At 45.9% G+C, this 23,613-nt stretch overlaps 5 protein-coding genes across 11 annotated transcripts; 3 read left to right on the top strand and 2 right to left on the bottom strand.

The window, feature by feature from the left end:
* The first annotated feature begins 632 nt into the window (after positions 1-632).
* LOC6603301 lies at positions 633-3,390 on the top strand. The gene is made up of 4 exons (XM_002028246.2): positions 633-712; positions 1,538-1,824; positions 2,686-2,786; positions 2,932-3,390. The coding sequence occupies exons 2-4, from the start codon at positions 1,559-1,561 to the stop codon at positions 3,237-3,239; spliced, it is 675 nt and encodes a 224-aa protein (XP_002028282.1). The 5' UTR covers positions 633-712; positions 1,538-1,558; the 3' UTR covers positions 3,240-3,390.
* Positions 3,391-7,096: 3,706 nt separating this feature from the next.
* Positions 7,097-14,563, bottom strand: LOC6603302 (transcription factor mef2A). Of its 6 annotated transcripts, none has more exons than XM_026994068.1 (10): positions 13,420-14,563; positions 12,852-12,917; positions 10,256-10,429; positions 9,843-10,176; positions 9,564-9,689; positions 9,263-9,337; positions 8,461-8,559; positions 8,108-8,361; positions 7,951-8,047; positions 7,097-7,887 (listed from the first exon to the last, which is right to left on the bottom strand). In XM_026994068.1, exons 1-10 carry the CDS (start codon positions 13,497-13,499, stop codon positions 7,774-7,776), a joined length of 1,419 nt encoding a protein of 472 aa, XP_026849869.1. In that variant the 5' UTR covers positions 13,500-14,563; the 3' UTR covers positions 7,097-7,773. The 6 variants fall into 6 exon arrangements, with proteins under 6 accessions (XP_026849869.1, XP_002028283.1, XP_026849870.1 ...); XM_002028247.2 differs by having other exon boundaries at positions 7,951-8,044; XM_026994069.1 differs by lacking the exon at positions 8,461-8,559.
* A 1,164-nt stretch (positions 14,564-15,727) lies between these two features.
* Positions 15,728-18,529, top strand: LOC6603303 (unc-112-related protein). Its single transcript, XM_002028248.2, has 2 exons — positions 15,728-16,084; positions 16,156-18,529. The coding sequence occupies exon 2, from the start codon at positions 16,272-16,274 to the stop codon at positions 18,405-18,407; it is 2,136 nt and encodes a 711-aa protein (XP_002028284.1). The 5' UTR covers positions 15,728-16,084; positions 16,156-16,271; the 3' UTR covers positions 18,408-18,529.
* Positions 18,530-20,210: 1,681 nt separating this feature from the next.
* On the top strand, positions 20,211-21,163 carry LOC6603304 (probable prefoldin subunit 2). The gene is made up of 3 exons (XM_002028249.2): positions 20,211-20,234; positions 20,355-20,522; positions 20,586-21,163. The coding sequence occupies exons 2-3, from the start codon at positions 20,392-20,394 to the stop codon at positions 20,890-20,892; spliced, it is 438 nt and encodes a 145-aa protein (XP_002028285.1). The 5' UTR covers positions 20,211-20,234; positions 20,355-20,391; the 3' UTR covers positions 20,893-21,163.
* Positions 21,156-23,405, bottom strand: LOC6603306 (molybdenum cofactor biosynthesis protein 1). 2 transcript variants are annotated; one of them, XM_002028251.2, is made up of 5 exons: positions 23,317-23,404; positions 23,054-23,259; positions 22,919-22,997; positions 21,901-22,749; positions 21,156-21,845 (listed from the first exon to the last, which is right to left on the bottom strand). In XM_002028251.2, exons 2-5 carry the CDS (start codon positions 23,198-23,200, stop codon positions 21,199-21,201), a joined length of 1,722 nt encoding a protein of 573 aa, XP_002028287.2. In that variant the 5' UTR covers positions 23,201-23,259; positions 23,317-23,404; the 3' UTR covers positions 21,156-21,198. The 2 variants fall into 2 exon arrangements, with proteins under 2 accessions (XP_002028287.2, XP_026849878.1); XM_026994077.1 differs by having other exon boundaries at positions 21,704-21,832; positions 23,317-23,405.
* Between the last annotated feature and the right edge of the window lie 208 nt (positions 23,406-23,613).

Here is a 23,613-nt window from a genome sequence, read left to right as displayed (position 1 = left end):
GGTAATCAAGATGGAATATCTCCTGCAGATGCTTTGTGATGCTCCATCAAGTTAAGTCCACCTTTCGTATCTCACTTTTGCAATAGAATTCTATGATCTTTTCGGGATTTTCCCTAATTTTTTTTGATAATTTCGAGTTTCTTTGAAATGCGGCAAATAAAAACTACCCTTTCTGATATAAGAATGATCTAGAAATACCTTCTCTAACTACGAAATACATGTGGAGACCCACCTGTATTATCTTTTTGACTCATTGACTGCCAGCTAAACCATCTTGCAGTCCCATCCATCACTTGTGTCACTCAAATATTCTCGATTGCAGAGCAAACACTCCTACGGCTATTGGCTTATCGGAGTAAAAAACCCCACTTCAGAGGCAAAAGCTACCAATAATAATTATCTCTTATCGGCGATCTGATGGCTAGACAGAGAGAGCAATAGAGGGCATATGGCGATGGAAATCTGCGATATCATATCCGAACCACTATTCGCACTTGACTCTATCGCGGCAGCCGACAAAGCCATCAAAAAAGCTACATTATTATTAACTTTAGCCACCATTTCCCTGGAGGTTCAGTTGGGCAACTGCTGGCATTCGGAACGGACAACTTTATGCATATATATATATAGCTCTAGCAGACATCGCTCTAGGATCATTTAAAGGGTAGTGCGAAGAGAAGTCAAGCGAATTTACGGAATATTACGGATCAAAGTAAGTAGAGTAGAAGCGATGGGTAGGAAATATTTACCTGGCTGTGTTTGCACGTAGCGCAGATAGGCCCTGTAACCCAGATAGGCGAAAATCTTTGGAGTTTTTCTCTCACCCAAAGAGGGGGGGTGGGGGCAACAGTGATAGGTCTGGTGGCGTTTTGGGCGGCGAGAACAGTACCGGAAAGATTGGATAGGGCGTTGCGACGCGTCCTCTTTCGCTCTCAACTCTCAACTGGCGGAACTGGCGGAAAAAGTTCCATGCGGCAACAGCTGCCGGTCCCGTCAGTGAAACAGGAGTTGGGGAACCAATTTAGACTGTCATTAAGCTGACAAAATAAAGTCGGGCCTGCTGTTTATCCAAGAGTTTATTCTGCTGTTTATTCGCTGAAGCGAAGAGTATGGGAGCTCCTGCTTATCGCGGAGCAAGAGCAGAAACAAAGGATGAATCCCTGAAATATCCTTTGAAAACGGCGTTCTGGGGATTCCTGGAAAATCGCCAATCGATGGCGCTTACATAACCCTTTTGGTTTTGGTAAATCAAGCGCATGAAATCGGAAACACAATGCACACAGGACGAGGCTCCAGGAGGTTGCTTTTTGCAGCCTACATTCGGGCGCGCGATAATTGCATTTCGAGCACAATTGCTCCTATTGTACGGACCACAGCCTGCTCCTCTGGATCCGCCTGCTCCAGCCCACAGATGCCATTACACATGCCAGCCATGACTGTTGGCCCCCAGCCACCCACCCGCCCAATCCCCACTCTTTTAGCTCCTCCTTCAGGCTTGCAACCCCAGCAATACCTAACCCTCCGTCTCTTTCTGTAGCCCAGCTCTGCGCCATCGACCATGTGGCCACCGGGAAGCCGACAGGGAAAGCGATATGGACTTGGAGTCGTCCTGCCATTGGCTGTTGGACTCCTGCTCTGCTCTGCGCAGACGCAAAGCTCTGTGACGTCATTAAGAAGCACTGCATCAGCAGCGGCAGCAGTAGCAGCAGGGGATACTTTGGGGGATGCTGCTGCTCTCAGGGCCACAGCAGCCCAAATCCTTGAAGACGCGCGACCCAGCAGCGTAGTTCAGGATTGGAGTTTGGTGTGCAAAGAGCTCTGCGGGTAAGTCTCGGAAGATAGAAATCCAAAGTGTCCTTGGATGTAGAGGATTTTAAAATTTTAAAATTTTAAAAGAAGTGCTAGAGATACATTTTTTTACAAGTTCCTCCTTTAAGTGATTTTTGTGAACTCATGATGATAATATAACAATTAAATGAAAACTCGAAAGTGAATACTCGACAGTGGAATGCGGCGGCGGCACTTCGAGTGAGGGTGAGGCCTCTGAAGAGCCCACCGTAATCGCGGCTGTCAAGCAAACTATGTGCTCAACACCTGATCGGGTGTACCCATATCTGAATCGGTGAATCTGTCAATAGCTCTAAGTGTTTCTATTTTTTTGAGTGATTAATTACGCTGTATACCCAGGGTCTTTTATTTACTCAAAGTTTGTATATATACATATATATTGTACTCGAACACTTAGATATCTCAAAATAAAATAGTTCGAGAGCTAAAATTGTAGTACTGAGATTTCTATGATCTCTAAACAGAAGAGCACTATGGCAACAATGTGATTTCTTTTTTTTTAGTTATTTATTTGTAACGAATTCTAATTTAAACAATATACAATAAAAGTAGATATATAATGGTTATGGTTTCGATTTCGAAATGCGTCGTCTGTGTAGGCCGTATGGCCGGTAATAAATTCAAAGAGCTGTAAATAAGAGCACACGTCTATGAAACCAATATCTAGTGATTTACCTAATTTCATAAAGATTAAAGTACTAAAAACAAAATCTTGAATAATAGTGGAAAATTTCTAATGGAAATATATTGATTCCAATAAGATAATCTTTCAACTCTTACGAGTTAGCAAAGAAAACGAGGAAAAAACTATGAAAATATTCCCATTTTCCATTACAGAGCCGGCCTGGGCGTTACGACGCCTGGCGAGGCCCATTCTACGATCCTGAGACCGGAAATTGATGCGGCCAAGTGCGGGCAACTGTGTGGACTGCCAAGGGGTTAGTGTCCATTTAGAACCGATCCTGCCTAGCCAAAGACCGATATGATCCATCGCCCATATATCCCATCCACCTATGATATTCCCCGACTAACTAACGTTCTTCCGTCTGCATATTTTCTTTCTGTTCCTTCGGTTCCTTGCAGATAACGTGGGCGATAGACTCTGTTCGAGCTTCTGCCATCAAAGGCATCGCTCGCTGTCCGGCTGCAGTCCATGCCAGGTGCAGGAGGTGGAGGAGCAGAAGGAGTGGAAGGAGGCCAGTGCAGTGCAAGGCAATGCCACACATGGTCCCAGATCCGGGGAATCCCTGGCGGCAGTAGCAGGAATTGCAGCCGCCTCGGATGGTACGACCACGGCGACACCCGACTGGAACGAATTGTGCAAGGCGCTCTGCAAGACTGGCGATGGCGGGTCATTGTGCAACTGTGATCTATCGCCGTTCTTCACCTGAAAGGGGAACCCCCAGGTGCGATGGAAGGCGCTGGATCACAAATAATTTATATATATAATTCAAAAGTTATATAACATTTTGTTGTTCTTCGTTTTGGACTTGAGTTAGTGCTAGTGTTGTCTTTATATATACATATATTCTATATTCCATATCTTGTTGCGAGAGTTTAGTTGAAATACTGTAAAGAACAAACAAAAATCGATAGAAAAAAGGTAAATCAAACAAAAACCAAAAACCAAAAACCAAAAATACAAGCACTATGCATATATATGAAAGAATCACGCGCAAAGCCGGAGGAAGAGCGAAAATTCGAAAATTCCCTATGCGAATCAATTAATTTGTAATTAATTTCAATTATAAAAAACGTAACTATAGAAGAAAAGCTATATAGGAAGTAAGCGGAGGAGAATCCAACGGCAGAATCACGCAGGGCTTCCAGTGTCCCCTCGCTGGATAGAAGGATCACTCATCCCTTGGGCATCCGGCGTGGGGGCACAACCCACAGTATTAGGTGATTGGAATAGGGAGACACAACCAATTAATATCAACAAACACAACATATCGTGGTAAATCAATTACTTACACTCAACGTAACTCACATCGGACTTTTGATTGACCTTTTTGTTTTTTGACGGAATCAGCATATCAATTTACGAAGGAGGCAGGAGGCTATCTGAAGTTGGTATCCGAACAGTTTTTGTTCAGTTTTTTGGCTTACAAATTATCGGCAAATCAAAAAAGATAAATAAAAGATAGTCATCAATTATATGTGTCACATTAGCGGCCACGTTAACCAAGAGTTTAGTGTTGGTTACAGCCACTTACAGATATAAATATGAATATAAATACGATATTGGTCTATATCTATATATCTATACACAAAATGAGTTGCGATTGCAAATCACAAACTCAAAGGCGGGACAAAACCCTGAACCCTGAATACCCGCATACATTTACAATTACTATAGAAATCATTCTATATATATACATATTTAACATATATGCTAACATTATCTGTGTGTTTGGAAGACATTTTTTCGCATTGTATGAAATGGAAGACAATTTCAGCAAGCAACAACAACAGCAAAAAGCATTCTGGAAGACATGCGTCAATTTAATGGGGGCCCACACCATCCAGCCCCCTTGCAACTAGTTCAATAAGACCCTAAAACAAAATAACATAAATAATACTATACTAAACTTAATCCTTATTTCGATTCAAAAAAGAACAAAGAAAAACCTAGTCAATGGCTAGCACACGTTGTTGTGTCAAACGCGACGCTGTGACTGACAATAATTACTAGAAATAATACAAAAAAGATAGATGGAGATGGAGATTTGGGTATTCAGTGTCTAAATATCTAAATATACTTAATCGCGCACCTATACTATATATAATATATGATATATAATACAATATATTGCACCGAACGATAATTACGAGATTATTTAGATGGAGATCATCGCAGGAGTTTAAGAAGCATTATTCAGAGCACATTCATTGATAACCTAATGCGGCTTCAGTATGTATATCGATGTGTAGCACGTTAATCAATCACTAATTACAAAATACTAATCGTACTACTAATCGTACTCCAATGCACTTGCATTTATGTATATGTGTTAGGCGTTGCGTTTCTGCCATGAATACTGCGGCTAAGGAACCATAATATCAACCATTATTGTAAACCAGATTAACTAATAATCAACTCTATAAAAAACATCATCATCAATTGCGATTACAATTGCAACACCGAACCGAAAACCGTTTCGCAGTTTGTTTTCGTTTGTTGTGGCAAGGCAAGAGGCATCGATCTAGCCCGCGTTGGGTGGATACGATTATATAAAATAGCAGATAGGAAGAACCATAGTTGAATAGCTTGAAATGCCATATAGTATGTATGCCGCGAGTGAAATAACCCCGAAGAAAATCAGAAATTTAAAGACAATTCCACACAAGTAACCGAAAAACTGACAAAACAAAATAACAAAAACAAAAGCAAGCATTCAAAGTAAAGGCAAATATATCTATTATCTGTTAAATGTTGTAAAGCCCCTCTAAACACAAAAAAAAAAGAAAAAACGAACAAACCAAAAGTCTTTTATTTGGGTGGGAAAGGAAATGGGGTAGGCCATCAAATTCCGTATCTTCATAGGTCCTAAATGGGCGATATATGTAAAGTCGTGATAAATACCCTCGTTGGACCGCGATTAATCAAGAATTTACGTGCAGAAACTACTTGTTGGCGGTCAGACATGGTTCTTTTTTGTATACCTGGTACTCGAAGAGGATAGGTCTATACCAGCTTTGCAGTGGATTTGAATGTGTGTAACACCCAGTAGGAAGCATTTGCGAATCCATAAAGTATATATATTCTTGATCAGCATCAATAGCCGAGTCATTATAGCTTAGTCTGCATGTCCATCTGTCCACAAGGAGTATAAGAGCTAGAGCAACCAAATCTTGTGTGCAGTCTCCTGTGATATCACACTGAATTAAGTTTTTTTTTAAATTTTGCCACGACTCCAGAAAGATACGAAACAACCAAAAACACATCATCATAGAGAGCCACCATATTTTCGAATCTTGATCACTTTTTATCATTTTTAAAGCCAGAATGAAGAAATACATTTAGACTGGCTTCGCTACCCCTTCCACGCGCTACCTAATTCTCTCTCTCTCTCTCTCTTCCTCGTGCAGTTTGCGCACTGCTGAACGGCTGGTTATAGTATGAGAAAAGAGAGAGAGAGAGACAGATCTGAATAAAAAAACAGAAAAAATATTAGTTGTAAAAAAATAGGTCATTATGTTGTAACGTATCCCCATTCAGGCTGAGGTAAACTCAGTCGCCTTCTGTCACATTCGTGGGGGCGGTCAGGCTAGGGGACACAGAGCGTATCACATCTGTGGGGTCGGGTTGAAGGACTCGGACCGTTTCACATCTGTGGGGTCGAGAAAGGGGTACGGAGCGTACCCGCACTCGTGTGGATGGTCGGTTTGAGGACGAGGAACCAGTAACAGGTAGATAGGGAGGAGTCAGGGCATTGAAAATATCGCCTAAATCAAATGAGTTTTTATTCGTAAAATTATCTTTAATTGAGTGTGCCGAGTTTTTAATGCAAGGGAAGAAAAAGGTTGCCGCACGGAGCAACGTTGTGACTTGGGCCGGGTTTACGGGTAACTGTTGTTAGCTTTGGAATCCTCGCAGCCACCGATCGCCTGCGGATGAATAAGTGTCGGGAGTATGTGTTGGTTTGGGATAAATCTCAATTTTAATTCTTGCACGCACAAAATCATATATGTCTGCCTTTGAATAAAATGTCAACGTTAACGGATTGACACAAAAAGCACAACTTTATTGATTTGACTTGCCGCCAAAGGAATTGTGGTTCACTGCTTCGTCAAGCTCTTCAAGCAGTCTACATATAACCGTTTCGAGGAGTTTTCATACTGCCTTAAGCAGTATTATATGTACATGCTTAATGCCAAAGTTCTTGCTTGGCGCAATAAAATTCAAATGCACTGCTTTGAAAGCTCAAACACTCAAAAATCTCAAGCAGTGTCTAACCGTTTCGAAGAATTTTCAACTGCTTTAAGCAGTATATTAAAATTTGAATCACTAGAAACAGTAACAGTAATATATACCGGGTTCTGGAACAACTAGCATTATTCATTAGCATAATAGTTATTTAGTAATTAATTATGCTAATGTGCCACAACCCATATTTACCCATCTATCACTATTATACATATCGATTAATATTTATTTCTATTTTGTATTAACATTAATTAATAATTGAAACAAGCGTTCATCTTCTGTTAATTTGCTTATTTATTGCGCATGCATGATATATTCAAACATAATCATTGGACAGAAGAAGGCAAACATAAACTGGACGTGGTTTTTTCTCTATAATTAAATTAATTTAAAAGTCACGTTAGTTTAGTGGTCGGTCGAGTACAAATATTTAACAAATTCATGAGTATACATTTCAACTAATTTATAATTAAACGAGGAAGATGCATTGTGCTTGCGCCTTGGGCGTTAGTTAATTAGTACGATCCTCGCATATTAAGTACAAAAGAAGGCTAGTCAGTGGTCAGTGCCCGATCGGTGATCGCTAGGAGGTGGTTAACAAAATAAATGGGTTGAAAACGACAGGCGTATCATCGAAACGAAACTTAGCTTCATATTTCGGATATCAATCCCTCAATCTATCTCCTACTGTACTGGTTTCCCCTTAGCAATATTCTTAGAAAACTTGTTAACCTAGTATATCGTAATTTACATTGGCAAGTATGAATCGTTAAGTATTTGTTGGGTTTGTAGCTTTAGACGTTAGTATAATAGATTTCGAAGGGCTCCTCATGTCAACAGCCGTCGCTTTTGCTCCCAGCGGCAGCTCCTGCTCCCACAGTGTCTTTTGTGCTCGTATATGTTCTGTTCTGGTCTTTTTTGTTTGATTCCCGTGCGCGGGCCAGGGTACGCGACAGGGATTAGCTAATCGACATCCGATTAGAAAGACGTCTTCATCATTCAGTCGCTAGCTCATCGATGCGACACCGCACGGCGTGTTCGAGCACCTCCAGGCTGGCGTAGTCAAGCTCTTTGACCAGGCAGAGCGTGGCAGACAATAGATTGGAGCTCTGACGAAAAGGGAAATGATTCAGTTATACATATATCTTATCGATATTGTGCCATTTACTCACCCGGTTAATGGGTCGACGATGATAGCCCGAGTAATGATTCGCCACAGAGGCTGACACGTTGTTAGTGGAATCGCTGTAGCGACCCTCCGGCCGTCTGCTGGAAACGAACCAAATATCTAATATCCCCGTACGAATCCTATGCAATCCCATTGCTTACCTTGATCGTGGCCTCTCCTCTGGGTCCCAATCCCCTCCGTTCTCACGCGCACTTCCATTCCGGTAGCCAGTGAAACGATCTCCACTCTCGGGACCGACGCTGCGACGTTGTGGGTGGTTCAGCATCTGGCTGCCGTACGGATTGTGGTGGACCTGCGGCACTTGGTGCTGCTGGTGCTCCTCCCATTCGGTGAGGTCTGTCTGGCTATGGCGATAGTGTGCCGGGTAGGTCGGGCGATCCGACTGATAGTATTCCTGTTCGGGGAATACCAAAATTAAAAGGGGATTTGCATATCGAACATCGATTCATCATCGTCTGAATGTGGGGGCACCGAGTGGCAGCAAGCCCCTTACCTTCATCGAATGTGCGGATATGCTGGGCGGGATGGGCGCTGGTCGCACCTCCCGATAGCCAGCATTTGGGCTGCTCTCCTGGTCAGAGCCCGGCGAGCGCTGCTCGTCATTGGGCGTTGGTTAGTGGTGCAGATGTTTTTAGTCGGGGGTTGAGTTGTGGTTGTGGTTTTGGTTGAGGTTGTGGTTCGGGTGGTGCATGGTTTTTGTGAAAGAGTGAGCACATTAGAGACGTTAAATTCGCATTGGTGACCCCCCAACGGCCATCCACATGACGGAATGTTGAGCAAGTCGCACTGTTTTTTGGGGCACAATCTAATGCTGCTTCAATGGCTCATTAGCCCGTGTAGCCCTTCCTCTATTCTCTGCATATATAATGACCCATTTTTCCCCGTTTCAGTTTCGGCTTTTGTTCGCTGTCGATTTGGGCTTCTTTGGCAATTATTGTTTGGTTTGTCTCTCTCGTTTTCCCCTCCCCCACCCCCCAGTTCGCCCTGTGGCTCCCAAAGTCAACTGGCTGACTTAAGCCACAAAAGCAAGCAGACAATGGGTCCGATGGCCAAGCGACGGGAAAAAGAGAACCTTAACCATGTCGCTGTCGCAGCCGAAGCCGAAGCCATCGCGTGACTCTTTCAAGGGGTTACCCTCCTACTTCAACCAAGTGTGACGTGCCCCCATCCACGCCCTACCCTACCCTATTCAGTAGGGTGCCCCCAAAAAGTGGGCTCGGCAACGAGGCTCAGCATATTGTCATGATGGATGTGCGTAGGGCGGTGGCGGTGGCTGGTTAGGAAGTGGATCTTACATCGTATTGCTGATAGGAAGTGCGCTGCTCTTTGGTTAACGTGTTATACATGGGCGATGGCGGATGCACGGGTTCCTGGGAAAACCAAGACAGATTAGTTTTTAGTTTTTGGGATAAGGAAGGGGAGATTAAAGATTATTCTGGAAGGTTTTCCCTGTTCAGTTATCTTGGGTATATTCCTTTCAGGACTCATATTTATAAGCAGACAAACAGACACTCCTAACTTGATGGATCCACTGCCTTCTCCTGCACTCCACAACTCTCCTATGGGATTCTCCATTCTCCATTCTCTAGGGGTTACCTTGGTGGGTGTTGGGGGCTTGGAGCCATGCACTGGCAGCACCTGGCTGCCACCTAGATCGCTGGCACTGTGTGTGATGGTCCCTTCGCAGCTGTGGTTGCCCGGCGGGCTGGCTAACAAAAGCGGCTTGTTAATGGGAACGGGATTAGCAGGAGTGGAGATACAAAGACGTGGCGAGAGTTCAGTTAAGAGTTAAAAGTTAAGAGTTAAGATTAAAGCCAAGGCGAGTGTGAAACCAGGGCGTGGCGTGGGAGAGTCTCGACAATGGTAGCGATTTACCTCTCGCATGATGGGACTCGAGCTCTGGCGCTGCTGCTGTGGCTGTTGTTGAGGTTGCTGCTGCGTCTGTGGATGATACTGCTGCTGCTGCTGCGGTGGCGGCGAGTGTGTGGGGTAGCTATGCTGCGGCGATGTACGCTGCTGCTGTCGTACCTCATAGGCATCTTCGTACACCTCATCCTCGGGCACCGAACCGCTGCCGCCGCCGCCGCCGCCGCCGCCACCGCCGACGCTGCCACCGCGACGCAAGGCATCGTCCACCTCCTCCTGTGTGACTTCCACATTATCGAGTTTCTTCAGATTGGGCAAAGCGCGCAATACGATCGCCCGATAGCTGCAAATGCGGTGTGAAAAATGTGAGTACCCATTGGAGGGCTTCTTTCGACTGAAATCGGAGGGGGGGCATTACTCACTTGGCGCCGGCCTGGTCACAGAATGGATTCTCCTCAAGCCAGAGGTTCCTCAGTGCTGGCAGATTCTGCAGGTAAGCAATCTCATTGATGTCCTGAATGTGGTTCTTGCGCAGATATAGTTCCTGCAGCTTCGAGCAGTCTTCAAAGTGCGCCAAGGTGCTGATTTTATTGACGCTGCACAAGAACAGTAAAACAGAGAGAAAGAGTTTCAGAAGAATGTCTCACAAGCTGTACGAGTATCTGTGGTTCAACAAACTTTCTCTGTTATAAAGCGACAGAGGCGCATCGGCCTCCAACTAACTGCCGTGAATCATGAAAAGATTCTTTCGGTGGCAGCTGCGTGGAGAGGTCATTAACTCTGTTGAAACCGAAGAATGCCACACAAGCGACCGCCGTTAAAGAAGCACCAGATGGGCAGAGGAGACACGCTCTTTGTCATCATCTGTATCTGTAGGTCAGTTTCGTAGAGCCGTCTCCCCCGGTTAGCACCTCCATCCATCGATTCATCGATGCTAATTACTTTCAAATGGCCAATTGCCTGAGGCAAAGGCAGAGGCGCGTGCTTTGATTGTTCCACCCCTTTTCGTGGCTCTGGCACCCCCCCACCGATAAGATAAGATATGGGGCCGACGGAGGAAGTGTATAAATAAGTGGCTAAACTTAGCCACGACTCGTCATTAAATGGCACACGGGTGCATTGCCTCGAGGAGAGTCGACTCGAGTTGTCTCCGAGTGGCTCTGGAGCCGTTCCACTATTTTTAGGGCTGGGAACTAAAGCAGGCCACTCGGGAGTGGAACCATCAGAGAAATAGTATGCATAATCCGGGTCCCCCATTAACGTCAAGGTTGCCCGCAAGAGTCATGGCACTAGGCACTCGGCCCTCGGCACTCGGCCCTCGAGCCCCGAGGAGCTGGAGGAAAGTGCCAACGGCACGCAATTCAAATCAATATGGATTCCTTAATAACCAAAAGGAAATGGAAAAGGGACTACGCCAACGCGTTTCACCTGAACTGATTTATGGGCTCACATAAGAACATTGCGTACCCCGGCCACTCCAAGGCAAGGCCTAGCACAACAGGCCTAGCTCTCTCTTCCCCCCACGCATATAAATGCCAAACAGACAACAACTGAAAAAGAAACCCAGTTGTTCCTTTCTGCCCAACGACTGGGAACAAAAAGGTTTTCCTTGTTAAATGCTAAGTAAAAGGCAGTCAACTTTGATAGTCGAAGGGGATCTAGAAGTTGTTGCCCCCCAATATACAATACACAATATGCAATATTCTGCTATCTATTACGAGTAGCTGATAAACCCTAATGATAAAGCAAAGCAAAGTTGAAGAGCCTCGATTGCGGCAATAGCTTCCTGATAATAGGCATGCAATACACATAAGTAATAAGTATACGTAGATCTGAAGAGTGCTTAAAGAGTTCTTAGGGTGAGTACAAAGGTAAGGTCTTTATGGAATACTGTATATCTCCCAAGAATATATTGTAAGTCTCAATTTCTATCTTGGAACCCCTTTTATAGAGTTTTCCATGGCCCTAACAAAATCAAAACACTGACTAATCTACAAGCCTGTCCGATTAATTCTACATACCATATTTAGGGATAGATGGAGACAACATTTTTTAATTTCGAACATTTCGTATGCCAATCGATTGGTGTATTCTTAAATATTCTGAAAAGGTATAGCTTTGAGGTTTAGGGCGAACATAATCAGATAAATCTAACGTCGAAGTTGACAAATTTGATTCATAGCTTAAGCCACAAGAGATACTACTTCATAAGTCTCTGTCTCTGTCCCTGTCCCTCTCTCTTGTCTTTCTACAATAAGATGCTGTTTATCAAGATACTCTTCCTGCTCTTCCGATACCTCAAGTTCAATGACAAGCATTCATCATCAGAGCACTCCCCGTATGGCCATAGCTTTTGCATACACCTCTCATATTTATACGAATACGAATATATATATGTACATATATGTATAGTCATGCATCTGAGACTTGTCAGCATATTGCCAGCAGATGACGGCGAAGTTTTAACTGGGGGTTGGGGGGAATCGATTTCGTTGACCTTGACAGTCAAAACTGATTGTCGCCTTTTAAGGCAGCGCTATGGCATGGCATGCAATCCAATCATCGCAAGTACAAATACAAGTACAAGTACAAATATCGCTGAAAAGAGTACAGATTGTACAGAAGTATCTTTTACAAGTATCTCTGGAGCCAGTCTCTGAAACAAGCCCCCCCTACGCACTCGCCACAAGGGGCCCACGCCACGCAGCTGGAAAAAGTACGAGGCAAGCGACTGGCTATTGCCAATTTTGGAGCTCCCACGACTTTTAGCTTATATTTCGTATCTGCTGTAGTTTTTGTTGCCTCTTTTTCGTTTGCATTAATTACGCGCGTTACGAGCGTGCCAAAGTATTTCTCGTATTTCTGCCCGCCTAATGATGATGCCGGAGCGAAGCGGCGATGACATCACTTGAAAGCAAATATCAAAGCAATTCGTACCGCGGAACCGAAGCGTACTCAATCAGAGCGGGCTTGCAGGAAATGAAGATGAGATGATCCTTATATGAGGGAATGACTTACCTAAGCGCCAGCACCTCGACACCACGCATGCGCTTGATGATGGATACATCGGTGAGATCACTTCCCCTGAAAGAAACGGAGAAAGGAGAACAGAGATAGTGATACAGTTAGCCCTCTCCTAAATGATTGATTCGTGCAGTGAGTGCAGTCCGTATCTGAGATGGGCTTGAGAGCATAGTAGGCTGTCTGCTGCTCGAAAAAGTAGTTCAACTGCTTTTTAGTGCCTTTTCCAAGCATTTTCATGGCACTCTAAGCTCTTGAGTGGCAGGCGTTTTTCCACTCGCCAACGGAGCGGAGGCAGTCGTGACGCTCGGCAATGGACGACACTTCTAAACTGGTTAGAAGATTGCCCCCGGATTTGGGTCAAACTGGAGGGGCACCAGTACCAGCACCAACACCAGCACCGGCAGACACCCCAGTGAAAGCCGCCAGAGCATGCCCCAAAAAGTGGGCAGATACCCAAACAGATCGGAGCTCTAGCAAGGGGCACGATACGGTACGCTTTCACCTACGTTTTCTGCTACTGCACCTGCACGATTAACAATAGAGATCTATCGCAGCAGCTTACCAGCAATTCAGTTTTGTAATTAGGCCCAGATCCGATTGCTTGGACCGAGCTATGACCATTTCCTCTGTGAGGCGCGTCATTGTGTGTTGCTTTCCAGTGACCCGTGCAGTCGCAGTCCCAGTCCAGTCCACGGGTTCCAGTCGCCACCAAACAGGTGTGCCTGCCGCTCCGTCTACGCTCTGCTCTCTATATGTAAACCGCACACAAATGACCAATTTCAGATGCGGCTGGGGGCACGTAGAGAGGTTGAGTGGCGAACAAACAACAGGTTACCACGATATATCTCTATATACACATATATCTAGTGGTTGTAATTGTTGTTGTTGTTGTTGTTGTTGTTGTTGTTGTTACCGATTCGCCTTGACGTTGTTGTCTCTGACGTATGTAGTTGTTGCTTTTGTTGTAATCACTGGCGTGTCGTTGTAGGCGTTGTTTCAACTGATGCAATTTCGTAATTATGAGAGGCTTGGAGTTCCTTCGAATGGAATTCGTATGGGAGATACCTCCTCAGCGAATCTCGCAGCAGCGCACTATCTCTCGCACGGATGCACGGATGACTAAGCACCGCGGTTGTTGCGCTTTTATTTTTACTATCAACGTAATACACCGATTACACTCGACTCGACTCGACTCGTGAAGCTGTAGCTGTAGCTGAAACTGAAGCTATTTTCGTGTGTTTCTCTTTTAGAATTATTGTGCGAGCCGAAATATAACGAAAATAAATGTGAATTGTTTTTAACCCCGTAAAAATAGTTCACTTTTTGTCTGGATCGATTTTTTGAGCACAGATGTTTTCTGTATACTTCCTTCCGTAAGGTTTGCTGGTGTAAGAATGAGGTTTTTGAATAAGCTGACTATGGCTCTATGTTTTGAGTTGACACTAGGTTCGCAAGGGCAAACTTTGTTTAACAAAAACAAAAAGATTTTCGAATTTTCCATGCACCGTTTTTTTGCAACCAACAAACGAAGTCTTCGCCTGCTTTACAGGTATTTCTCTCTGTTCGTGTGTTCGTGTGTGTGGAGCAGAGTGAGACGAAAGACCAGACTCGCGCGTGCTTTACACAATGTTCCGCTATGTGCTATGTTAATAAAACTAATAGTTTTTCCCCAGTCGGTGCGCTCGCAACAACAGTCGCCACTGTACAGACTGGGGCCTTTTGAGGCATGTTGTGCAGCCGGAGCGATGGAGCTTTTTGCTCCTCACACACACACCCACGTAACATTTGTTGTCTCTGTTTACGAATAGAGTGTGAAGCGGTAAGGCGTGAAGGTTGGTTGCATTTCGACTAAAAATCGAGGTGGCTATAGGGCTGCCACCAAGTATGGTATAATTCAATTATATTATAGCGGTTAAGTTTAGTCCAAGCTTGTTCATTTTCCTAAACAAGAACTAGCATTACTGACCATCGATTTTATCCCCAGGGTCAACAAATTCCAATAAAATAATCTACATGTCATCATAATCAGATTCTGGAAAAGGATCCTATTCTTAAACAGTTATTTAGTTGCGTTTGTTCGATTTTCCAAATATTTCAACCCTGTCCAAAAATCAAAATTAGGCGCGTACAAATTTTGACTAAGGGAAAATGTGCAAATATACACATTTATAAATATAAAAAAATGTTATCAGTAGATCAACCATTTTAATAATTTGCTGGACTTAGAGGTATCAATAACTCAACTTTGTGCAAATGTGAACACGAATTCAGGTTATTGAGTTAACTCAACTATCGATAGGTAACGAACGGAAATTTGAGCCTTTCCAATACCCTGAAAATGGCCAGCATCTAGTATTTTACTTTAATATATATTTCTTTATTTATATATTTTCGGATTCTCAAATCATTCGTCCGTGCATCATTTATTCCAATGCATTACATTTAAATCGTTTTCGCTCATTCACTTTCAAACACTTTCTATTTGGCGCGCACCACTCTTTGTTTTTTTTCCTAATCGGTTAAGGCTCTCATTTTCGCTAAAACCTTTTTTTACGCAAAGTCCAATAAAAGCATGTATTTAGAATAAGCCAGCTAAGTAAAAAATTGATTCATTAATAGGTTAAAACTATTAAGGCATGGCTAAATATTCTATATAGCTGGGAATATTCGACAGAATATCAAAATTAAGGAATATGTAAAATATAACTTGAATTCGTCAGTATATTTACGGTATATTTTTTAAATGAGACGGTATGTTTCGGTATATTTAGGAGGGTCGGACGGTATATTTTTTCGATAAATCCGCGGTCCACATTGCTGTTTTGTTTGCTGAAAATGTATTTTACTTAAATATATATTTCTTTATTTATAAATTTTCGGAAACGAAGCACATTAATTTCGTGTCGCGGAACGGAAAACATTGCTGCTGCGGAGCGACGCCACAAGACAATCGACTATTGAATTGTGGAAACAAAACATCATCATAACCTTGGGCGTGTATTAATTACTCGCTTCAAGCAGCTAGCCCCAGCAATTCTTCTGACATCTCCTCTACCCCTCCTCCTCCATCTCCACCTCCCGCCCCAAGTGACCGAGTGGCGGATATAGCAGCAGAGCAAACATCTGGCGAGATAAGGGCGATCCGCTCCCCTCCCCGTCCCAACGAACGAATTTATTGCAAAAACGGGGAAAAAGTTTTTTTTTGAGCTGCGGAGAAACGTCGAAACGTAAGTTGGATTACGTCATCGTTTGGGAGCAATTTTAGACGGTGATTGTTTGTGTTGCTATACATTTCTAGACTCTGTTCGCTGGTCGCTGGTCGTTCTGTTCGCGGCGCTACTCTAGTATTGGACGGCGACGCCCCCTCATCATTGTGTATCTGAAATAGGCTATAGATTGCGACTGAAACGGACGATGATTCATGTCGGTGAGAACACCTGGAACCTGCAGATCCTCATCACAGATCTGCAGGTAGAGAAGACGCTGCGGGTGAAGGGAGATCAGCACATTGGCGGAGTGATGCTCCAGCTTGTTGACCCGGAAATGCCCAAGGACTGGTCGGACCATGCCCTGTGGTGGCCCGCCAAGAACGTTTGGCTAACAAGGACACGCTCCACACTGGACCAGGCCGGAGTACAGTCGGACTCGTTCCTACACTTTACACCCATGCACAAAACACTGAGGGTGCAGCTGCCCGATCTGCGGTATCTTGACTACCGCGTCAACTTCTCGGCCAAGACCTTTGGGGCCGTGGTGAACCTGTGCAAGGATCTGGACATACGCTACCCGGAAGAGCTGTCCCTCTGCAAGCCCGTGGAGCAGGAGCACTTGAAAAAGAATTTCTCGAAGCTACCACAGAAGAAGATCCCTGTGGCGGAGGCCAACGGCGTGTCCTACCTCCAGCCGGCCCCGGACACCAACTCCTTTGTGCCCATTGCCGCAGCTTACAACGGTAGCAACGGTAGCCTGGACAGGTCGCACAATGGCAATCTCCTGTGTGCCCCTGCCTCGCCGTATGCCACCACACCAAGGAGGGCGGCCACAGCACCGGGAACACCGATCAGCTCGCCCACAGGGACATGGAAGCACAGCTCCAATGGATACGCCAGCTACGATTCGAATTCCAGTTTCGGCGACTTCCAGGAGAACCTGGCCGTCTCTCCCCGATCCCCCAGTCCGGACGTGCGGGCCCGTCTGGTGCGTCCCAAGACCCTGGTGGAGAAGGCACGCCTTAATGTGGGCTGGCTGGACTCCTCGCTGTCCATCATGGAGCAGGGCGTGAGGGAGTACGACACACTCTGTTTGCGCTTCAAGTACTTCACCTTCTTCGATCTGAACCCGAAGTACGACCAGGTGCGCATCAATCAGCTGTACGAGCAGGCCAAGTGGTCTATTCTCAACGAGGAGCTGGACTGCACCGAGGAGGAGACCCTCATGTTTGCCGCCCTCCAGTTCCAAGTGAACCACCAAACGGAACTGCATCCGCCCGGCATAGATTCCGGGATAGAGACGTCGAGCCAGGAGAATGGCGGAGAGGATGACATCGATTCAGCTCTGAATGAGCTGCAAATTACACTCGAGGGACCCAGCAATGGCAAAGATCAGGGCAACATAACCAGGATACCCGAGCTGTCCGACTACTTGAGATTCCTCAAGCCACAGAGGTTCACCCTCAAGGGCTACAAGCGCTACTTCTTTACCTACCGGGATCTGCACTTGCATCTTTACAAGTCGCAGGAGGATTCGCGTCGAGGTGCTCCCACCATCAGCATCAACCTGCGCGGCTGCGAAGTGACTCCCGATGTTCATTTGGCCCAAGGAAAGTTCGCCATTCGTCTGGAGGTGCCGCCCGAAGGCAGGAGCGGGCCCAACAGCGAAGTCTGGGTGCGGTGCGAGAACGAGGAGCAGTACGCCAAGTGGATGGCTGCCTGCCGTCTGGCCGCCAAAGGCCGTTCTCTAGCCGACAGCTCCTATGACAGCGAGGTGAGCAGCATTCGATCCCTGCTGCAGATGCAGAAGCCTGCCCAAGGAGCTCCCCTGACCATCAATCCACGCAGCGTGGAGCCCATGGACTACCTGTCGCCCAAGATGCTGCGCAAGCTGTCCAGCAAAGCGGTGCAAAGGATACTGGAGGCGCATGCCAATGTGAAGAAGCTGCCGCTGATGGAATCGAAGCTCAGGTACATACAGGCCTGGCAATCCCTTCCAGACTTTGGCGTCACGCTGTTCATCATCAAGTTCGATGGCCACAAGAAGGAGGAGCTGCTGGGAGTGGCCCACAATCGCATCATGCGCATGGACCTCAATTCGGGCGACCACATCAAGACCTGGCGCTACAACACAATGAAGGCCTGGAACGTGAATTGGGGCATCAAGTGCATGATGATTCAGTTCCACGACGAGAGCGTGGTATTCTCTTGCCAGTCCGCCGACTGCAAGGTGGTGCACGAATTCATTGGCGGCTACATCTTCATGTCGATGCGCTCCAAGGAGAACAATCAGACCCTCAACGAGGAGATGTTCCACAAGCTGACGGGTGGATGGTCGTAAAGAGATCATAGCAATCATAGAGCGGTGGAGATGTAGATGGAGGAGTACAGCAGCAGTCTTACAAGTGCCAAGCACAAACTTCGTCGCATGTTTTATCTATATTTAAAGAGTTCGTGTGTGTATGTGTAAATGTTAATGGAAAAATGGAAACGAAGATAGAGCAGCAAATACCTAGACTAATAACGACCTACACTGATGATAACAATGTTGTGCCTTTTGCCAGAAGCAATCTTAACCAACTCCAAGTCAATGTTCTGTGTACTGTGTTCTGTGTATGTATTTCTAACAGTCCGACAGTCCCACAGCCCCCAAGCCCCAAGCAGCATGTTAAAGCTACAACTTTAGTCCAAAGTGGGGTGATATAGCCCCACAATCAGCCTTTTTTTTTACTACTACTCTTCGTACAGTTTATTGTGTGTGGACTAACCAGCAGTTTTATATATTGTATATTTATTAAACAAATTAATAAGCAGAATAAATTATTTGATACGTTTTTAATGATCGTAAACAACATGATCGTGTCGTGTCGCATTTATTTGCATATACTCCACTCAATCCAGGCATCCAGACAGATGATAGCAGCTGGAAACTCGAACCCTGAGCTGCGCTGAGCTGCTCCTCTGGGTGCTTACTCATCCCCCATGGCGGAGGGGCGTGCTGTAATATAAAGCATGCTTATTGTTATTAATAACAATTTCAATTGAATTGATAAGCAGAGGAGCGACGTGGACTCATTCTTTGCCCTATACGGAGATTACACAGACACTCCATGGGGTTAGCCGTTGATTGATGACAGCGTTGAAGAGTTATTCTGAATGGGGTCGCATCTCAGGGGGCACTGCAAAGATGGCATGGAGGCATGCAAAATCAAAGAAGTCTTCAATTTAATTCAATTAGGGACAATAAAGTTGTAGCTGGAGAAATTTGCTATGGTCTCTGCCAGTTTACATAGAAATCCAAATGAAAGGGCTTACAACCTAATTGAAAAGCTTTTTTAAATTCGATAAGTCAATCCCACAGTTTCGCGCTGTTGCACGATGATTCGATAACCAGTTCCAGTTCAACTGCAGTGCTGTGTAATTGTACCATTTGTACTTGAATCCAGTATATTTCCGGTATGTTTTTAGAATGAGACGGTATATTTAATCGACACTGATGTTCTTGCCACCACATCTAGCGCACACACCTTGCAAATTTTCTACATTTCACAGTATTTTCTAGAATTTTCCAATATATTTTAAGACGACTTAAGGATTCACCGTCTTGTCCAATGCACCAATGTAGAAACCGTGTAGAAATGCCACTTGGAGCCGTGTCCCAGGCCACAACGAATTAGTATTCAAGATCAGCATCGAATTCCTGATCGCTTGCCATTAAAATCTCAATTTTTTCAAAAATGTTGGAAAAAAAGGCATTTCAAAAAGTGAATAGCGGAGGTTTTTCACACTGGCGCTTCCATGGAGTTTATATACAAAAAACGGGCAACAATTTTTAAAACACACACTTCCCTTCAGGTGTCGCCTTTGCTAATTACATGACAACGAAGTTAAAATGTAGCAAATGTGGAGTTATCGTGTAGTTACCATGTAAGGAAATTAATTTAGTGGAAATTGTTGTTGACCGGTTTGGCTTAAACCTTATTTTATAAACAATCCAATAAAGGTGAGAACTTAAGGTTAACTAGTCTTGTGGGAAATTGTTTTACCAATAGGATAAAATATCGAGTTCAGAGCTGAGGGTCTTAGCTAGCTGGTAATATTCAACCGAATATCAAAAACGAGGAATATGATGCAAATTGATTACTAATAATTCATCAGTATTTGTACGGTATGTTTTAAAATTTGTGACGTATTTGCTCTTTTGGCCTCGTGTTTGCCGTCATATTTTGAACGAAAATTCTGAACTTGTGCTAAACAAGCCGACTAAGTATTCGAAACATACTTTTAGTATACACGGGGTTACTGTTTAAGGACTGAGCATCATAATGAGCACCGAATCAACGAAACCAGCGCCCAGCCAGGAGGCAATTGTGGCCCAATTTCAACAGCTGCGAAACGACCAGCGAAATTTGGCCAACAATCTGAACACCCTGGAAATGGACTTGAGGGAGCACAAGTGAGTCACTGGTAGGCCACCAAGTGGACATTACAATGCTAAAATGTATTTTCTTTCTCCCAGAACTGTGATAGAAACACTGAAGTTGGCCGATCCGGACCGCAAATGCTTTCGTCTGATCGGCGGCGTCCTCTGTGAGCGGACCGTGAAGGAGGTGCTGCCGCAGTTGGTGGAGAACCAGGACTTCATTGCCCAGACCATTACTTTAATCACTGAGGATCTGAGCAAAAAGGGCACGGAGCTGAACAAATTTAAGGAGGAGCACAACATCAAAATCCGTGGCGAGCACCTGGGCGCCGAGGGCGGTAAATCGGATGCGGAGAGCAGCGGCAGCAAGTCTGAGAACCGCAATGTTCTCGTCTCCAACTAGAGGCCCAAGCAAGCAGAGAACCCAGCCTGCGCAGCGTATTTATTGTGTCTATGTATGAAATGAACTCTGCCAAGATTTGCGAACAATAACTCAACCGATCCCGGATCATGGATTGAATACTGAAGTTCTAATGTTATATGTAATTTTTAGCTGTAAGGCGAAGTTCACACGCCCACTCACATCCCAAATCTCTGTCATTCACGCATAACACACCACACCCTACCAAACAACCACACACTGGTCCTGAAAGTAAACAACTTCTGTAACAGAATGAACCACTTGTGTGGGGCTTTATTGGAACGCTTCTCAGGACTGCTCCTGGCGCTGGTAGTCCCGCTTGCCGCCGGACTTGCTCAGCAGACGGATATTGGTGATGCAGATGTCGTGAGACACGGCCTTGCACATGTCATAGACAGTGAGGGCCGCAATGGAGACGGCTGTTAGGGCCTCCATTTCGACGCCCGTCTGGCCGGAGCAGCGGACAGAAGCCTCCAGCCGCACGCACTGTTCTTCGGGAAAGAGCTGTGCCTTCACCTTTACCGAGGACAGCGATATGTTGTGGCACAGGGGGATCAGCTCGGATGTCCGCTTGGCCCCTAGAATGCCGGCCAGTTGAGCCACACTAAGGACATCGCCTTTGGCCAACTCGTTGGCTGCAATGAGCTGAGTGAGTCGCTCCCCCACTATAACGGTGGCTTCTGCTCGGGCCAGTCGCGTGCTGGTTGGTTTTTCGCCGACATCCACCATCTGGGCCTTGCCCTGGGCGTTGACGTGGCTGAAGGTGCTGCAGTGGCGGGCTGCCTGGAGCAGCTGTGAACGATGAGAATGAAGATGATGGTGGAGCAGTGCAGCGCTTGCAATGGGAAATTGGAGACTGGTGTCGGCTAGCCGCCTATGAGTATCATCGGGCGATTCTCCATCTGCGAGAGATTCAGCATGCCTGGGGGAGAATGCTGAAAATGTGAGTACTCCTCTGTGACTCCACTGATGGACTCCATTCAAGCTCACCTGCATGCTGTCGTTTCTTGCGCCGCACTGCGGCTCCGATCAGGTCCACCAGATCCTCCTCAGACACGTCGCTTCTCATGGCGTCCCGCAGGGAGAACTCCTTGTTCCCGAACAGACACACCTTGATGTTTCCGTCTGCGGTGAGTCTTAGCCGATTGCAGGAGCCGCAGAAATGCTCTGTCATGGAGGTGATGAAGCCCACCTGTCCCTTGAACCCCGGCACTGCAAAAGCCTTTGATGTGTCGTTTGGCCCATTTGGCAATGCCTCGAACTCGGGCCATTGACGGCGAATCAGCTCTACCGTCTCTTTGAACGAGATCAGCCTGTCTGTGTGCCATTTGTTGCCGGAGAAGGGCATGTACTCGATGAATCTGACGTCAACGGGCCGATCTCTGGTGAACTCCACAAAGTCGCAAACTTCGTCCTCGTTGAAGTTGCGCATCAGCACGCAATTGACCTTCGGGCGGTAGCCCAGTTGCACGGCAAGATCGATGCCGGCAATGACACGTTCCCAGCCCTTCCGTCGGGTAATCTTCTCGAAGCGGTCCTTTTTCAGTGTGTCCAAACTGATGTTAAGCGAGTCCAGCCCTGCCCTTTGCAGGGGTAGCAGCAGACGGGTCAGTACCAGGCCGTTTGTGGTGATGCCCACATGCTCCAGCTGGGGCAAGGCCTTCATCTCTGCCACCATATCGACAATGTCCCGCCGAACAGTGGGTTCTCCGCCCGTAAGCCGTATCTTCCGCACCCCCTGCTTCACAAAGATGCGGGCCAGACGGATTATTTCCTCGGTGGTCAGAAGATTCGCCTTGGGCTGCAAGGGCACTCCATCCGCGGGCATGCAGTAGTCACCTGAAACACATGTTTTCTGTGAATTTCGCCACAACATTTAATTAAGCCAGACATCCACTTCAGCCCGAGTGGGCCCTGGGCCTGTTATCGTGTCAGCATGGGTGTCGTGTCGCTGATAAACGAACGATTGGCCTAGAACCTGTTGCGGTAGGGCTGGTTGGAAACTTACAGCGCAGGTTGCAGCGTTCCGTGAGCGAAATCCGCAAATAGGTGTGGTGTCGCCCAAAAGTGTCCGTCAGCGGCGAGTCCTATGAAACAGAGGATTAGCTGATTCATTCCTCATTAGAAATGTGGCTGCTAGCACCTGTTTGTTGACTCTCTCCGGCTCAGTTTGCGCACTTGTCGCCAGTTTCAGGGAACCGGTTGCCGCTGCCGAAGCCTTCTGGCGGAGGGGAACCGGTGCTGCAGTCTGGCACAGCAGCCTGTTCGCGTATTTCACCAGAAGACGCATTTGATTGATGTCGTGCTTCAATAAATTAAGCTTACGTAAACCCTTAACTTGCTGGGGGGCTGGATCAAAGCAGGCCGTTTAATAATATTTAATGATAAGCAATTACATATGCTCACGGCAGGGGCGCTTCTTCTTTCAATATCGCTCGGCGGGATCCAATTTCGGCAGCACACGATCCACTCCACTCCACACTCGCCGAGCTTTGTTTGTAAACTAACGGCGCGGCGGGTGATTCTATTGGGGCTTTTGGCATCGCTAAAGCTCCTCCACTTATCATTTTAGTGAGCGTGTGTGCAGCGTACCGGCTAATTGTTGGCATTAGGAAATTTGAAATGGCTATGGAAGAGAAGACACACTCCATTATGAGCTGAGCCGAATTTTGCAAACTGCTTACTTCAGCAAACGGTGATAGC

Source organism: Drosophila persimilis, unplaced genomic scaffold (assembly GCF_003286085.1).
Source record: "Drosophila persimilis strain 14011-0111.01,24,50 unplaced genomic scaffold, DperRS2 tig00001210-arrow-arrow-pilon, whole genome shotgun sequence".
Taxonomy (NCBI): Eukaryota; Metazoa; Arthropoda; class Insecta; order Diptera; family Drosophilidae; genus Drosophila; species Drosophila persimilis.
This window is presented reverse-complemented; position numbering and strand designations above follow the sequence as displayed.

What these genes read in the sequence shown, in the direction of transcription:
- LOC6603304 (XM_002028249.2), top strand. Translation starts at nt 20,392, where the DNA reads ATGAGCACCGAATCAACGAAACCAGCGCCCAGCCAGGAGGCAATTGTG. An exon ending in ATGGACTTGAGGGAGCACAA is followed by an intron (nt 20,523 to 20,585) that starts GTGAGTCACTGG and finishes TCTTTCTCCCAG; the next exon opens with AACTGTGATAGAAACACTGA.
- LOC6603302 (XM_026994068.1), bottom strand. Translation starts at nt 13,499, where the DNA reads ATGACGCGCCTCACAGAGGAAATGGTCATAGCTCGGTCCAAGCAATCG. An exon ending in CGAGTCCCATCATGCGAGAG is followed by an intron (nt 9,690 to 9,842) that starts GTAAATCGCTAC and finishes CCCATTAACAAG; the next exon opens with CCGCTTTTGTTAGCCAGCCC. An exon ending in AGCCCCCAACACCCACCAAG is followed by an intron (nt 9,338 to 9,563) that starts GTAACCCCTAGA and finishes TGGTTTTCCCAG; the next exon opens with GAACCCGTGCATCCGCCATC.
- LOC6603306 (XM_002028251.2), bottom strand. Translation starts at nt 23,200, where the DNA reads ATGCGTCTTCTGGTGAAATACGCGAACAGGCTGCTGTGCCAGACTGCA. An exon ending in CGGAGAGAGTCAACAAACAG is followed by an intron (nt 22,998 to 23,053) that starts GTGCTAGCAGCC and finishes TCTGTTTCATAG; the next exon opens with GACTCGCCGCTGACGGACAC. An exon ending in GGAACGCTGCAACCTGCGCT is followed by an intron (nt 22,750 to 22,918) that starts GTAAGTTTCCAA and finishes CATGTGTTTCAG; the next exon opens with GTGACTACTGCATGCCCGCG.
- LOC6603303 (XM_002028248.2), top strand. Translation starts at nt 16,272, where the DNA reads ATGATTCATGTCGGTGAGAACACCTGGAACCTGCAGATCCTCATCACA.
- LOC6603301 (XM_002028246.2), top strand. Translation starts at nt 1,559, where the DNA reads ATGTGGCCACCGGGAAGCCGACAGGGAAAGCGATATGGACTTGGAGTC. An exon ending in GTGTGCAAAGAGCTCTGCGG is followed by an intron (nt 1,825 to 2,685) that starts GTAAGTCTCGGA and finishes TTTCCATTACAG; the next exon opens with AGCCGGCCTGGGCGTTACGA. An exon ending in ACTGTGTGGACTGCCAAGGG is followed by an intron (nt 2,787 to 2,931) that starts GTTAGTGTCCAT and finishes GGTTCCTTGCAG; the next exon opens with ATAACGTGGGCGATAGACTC.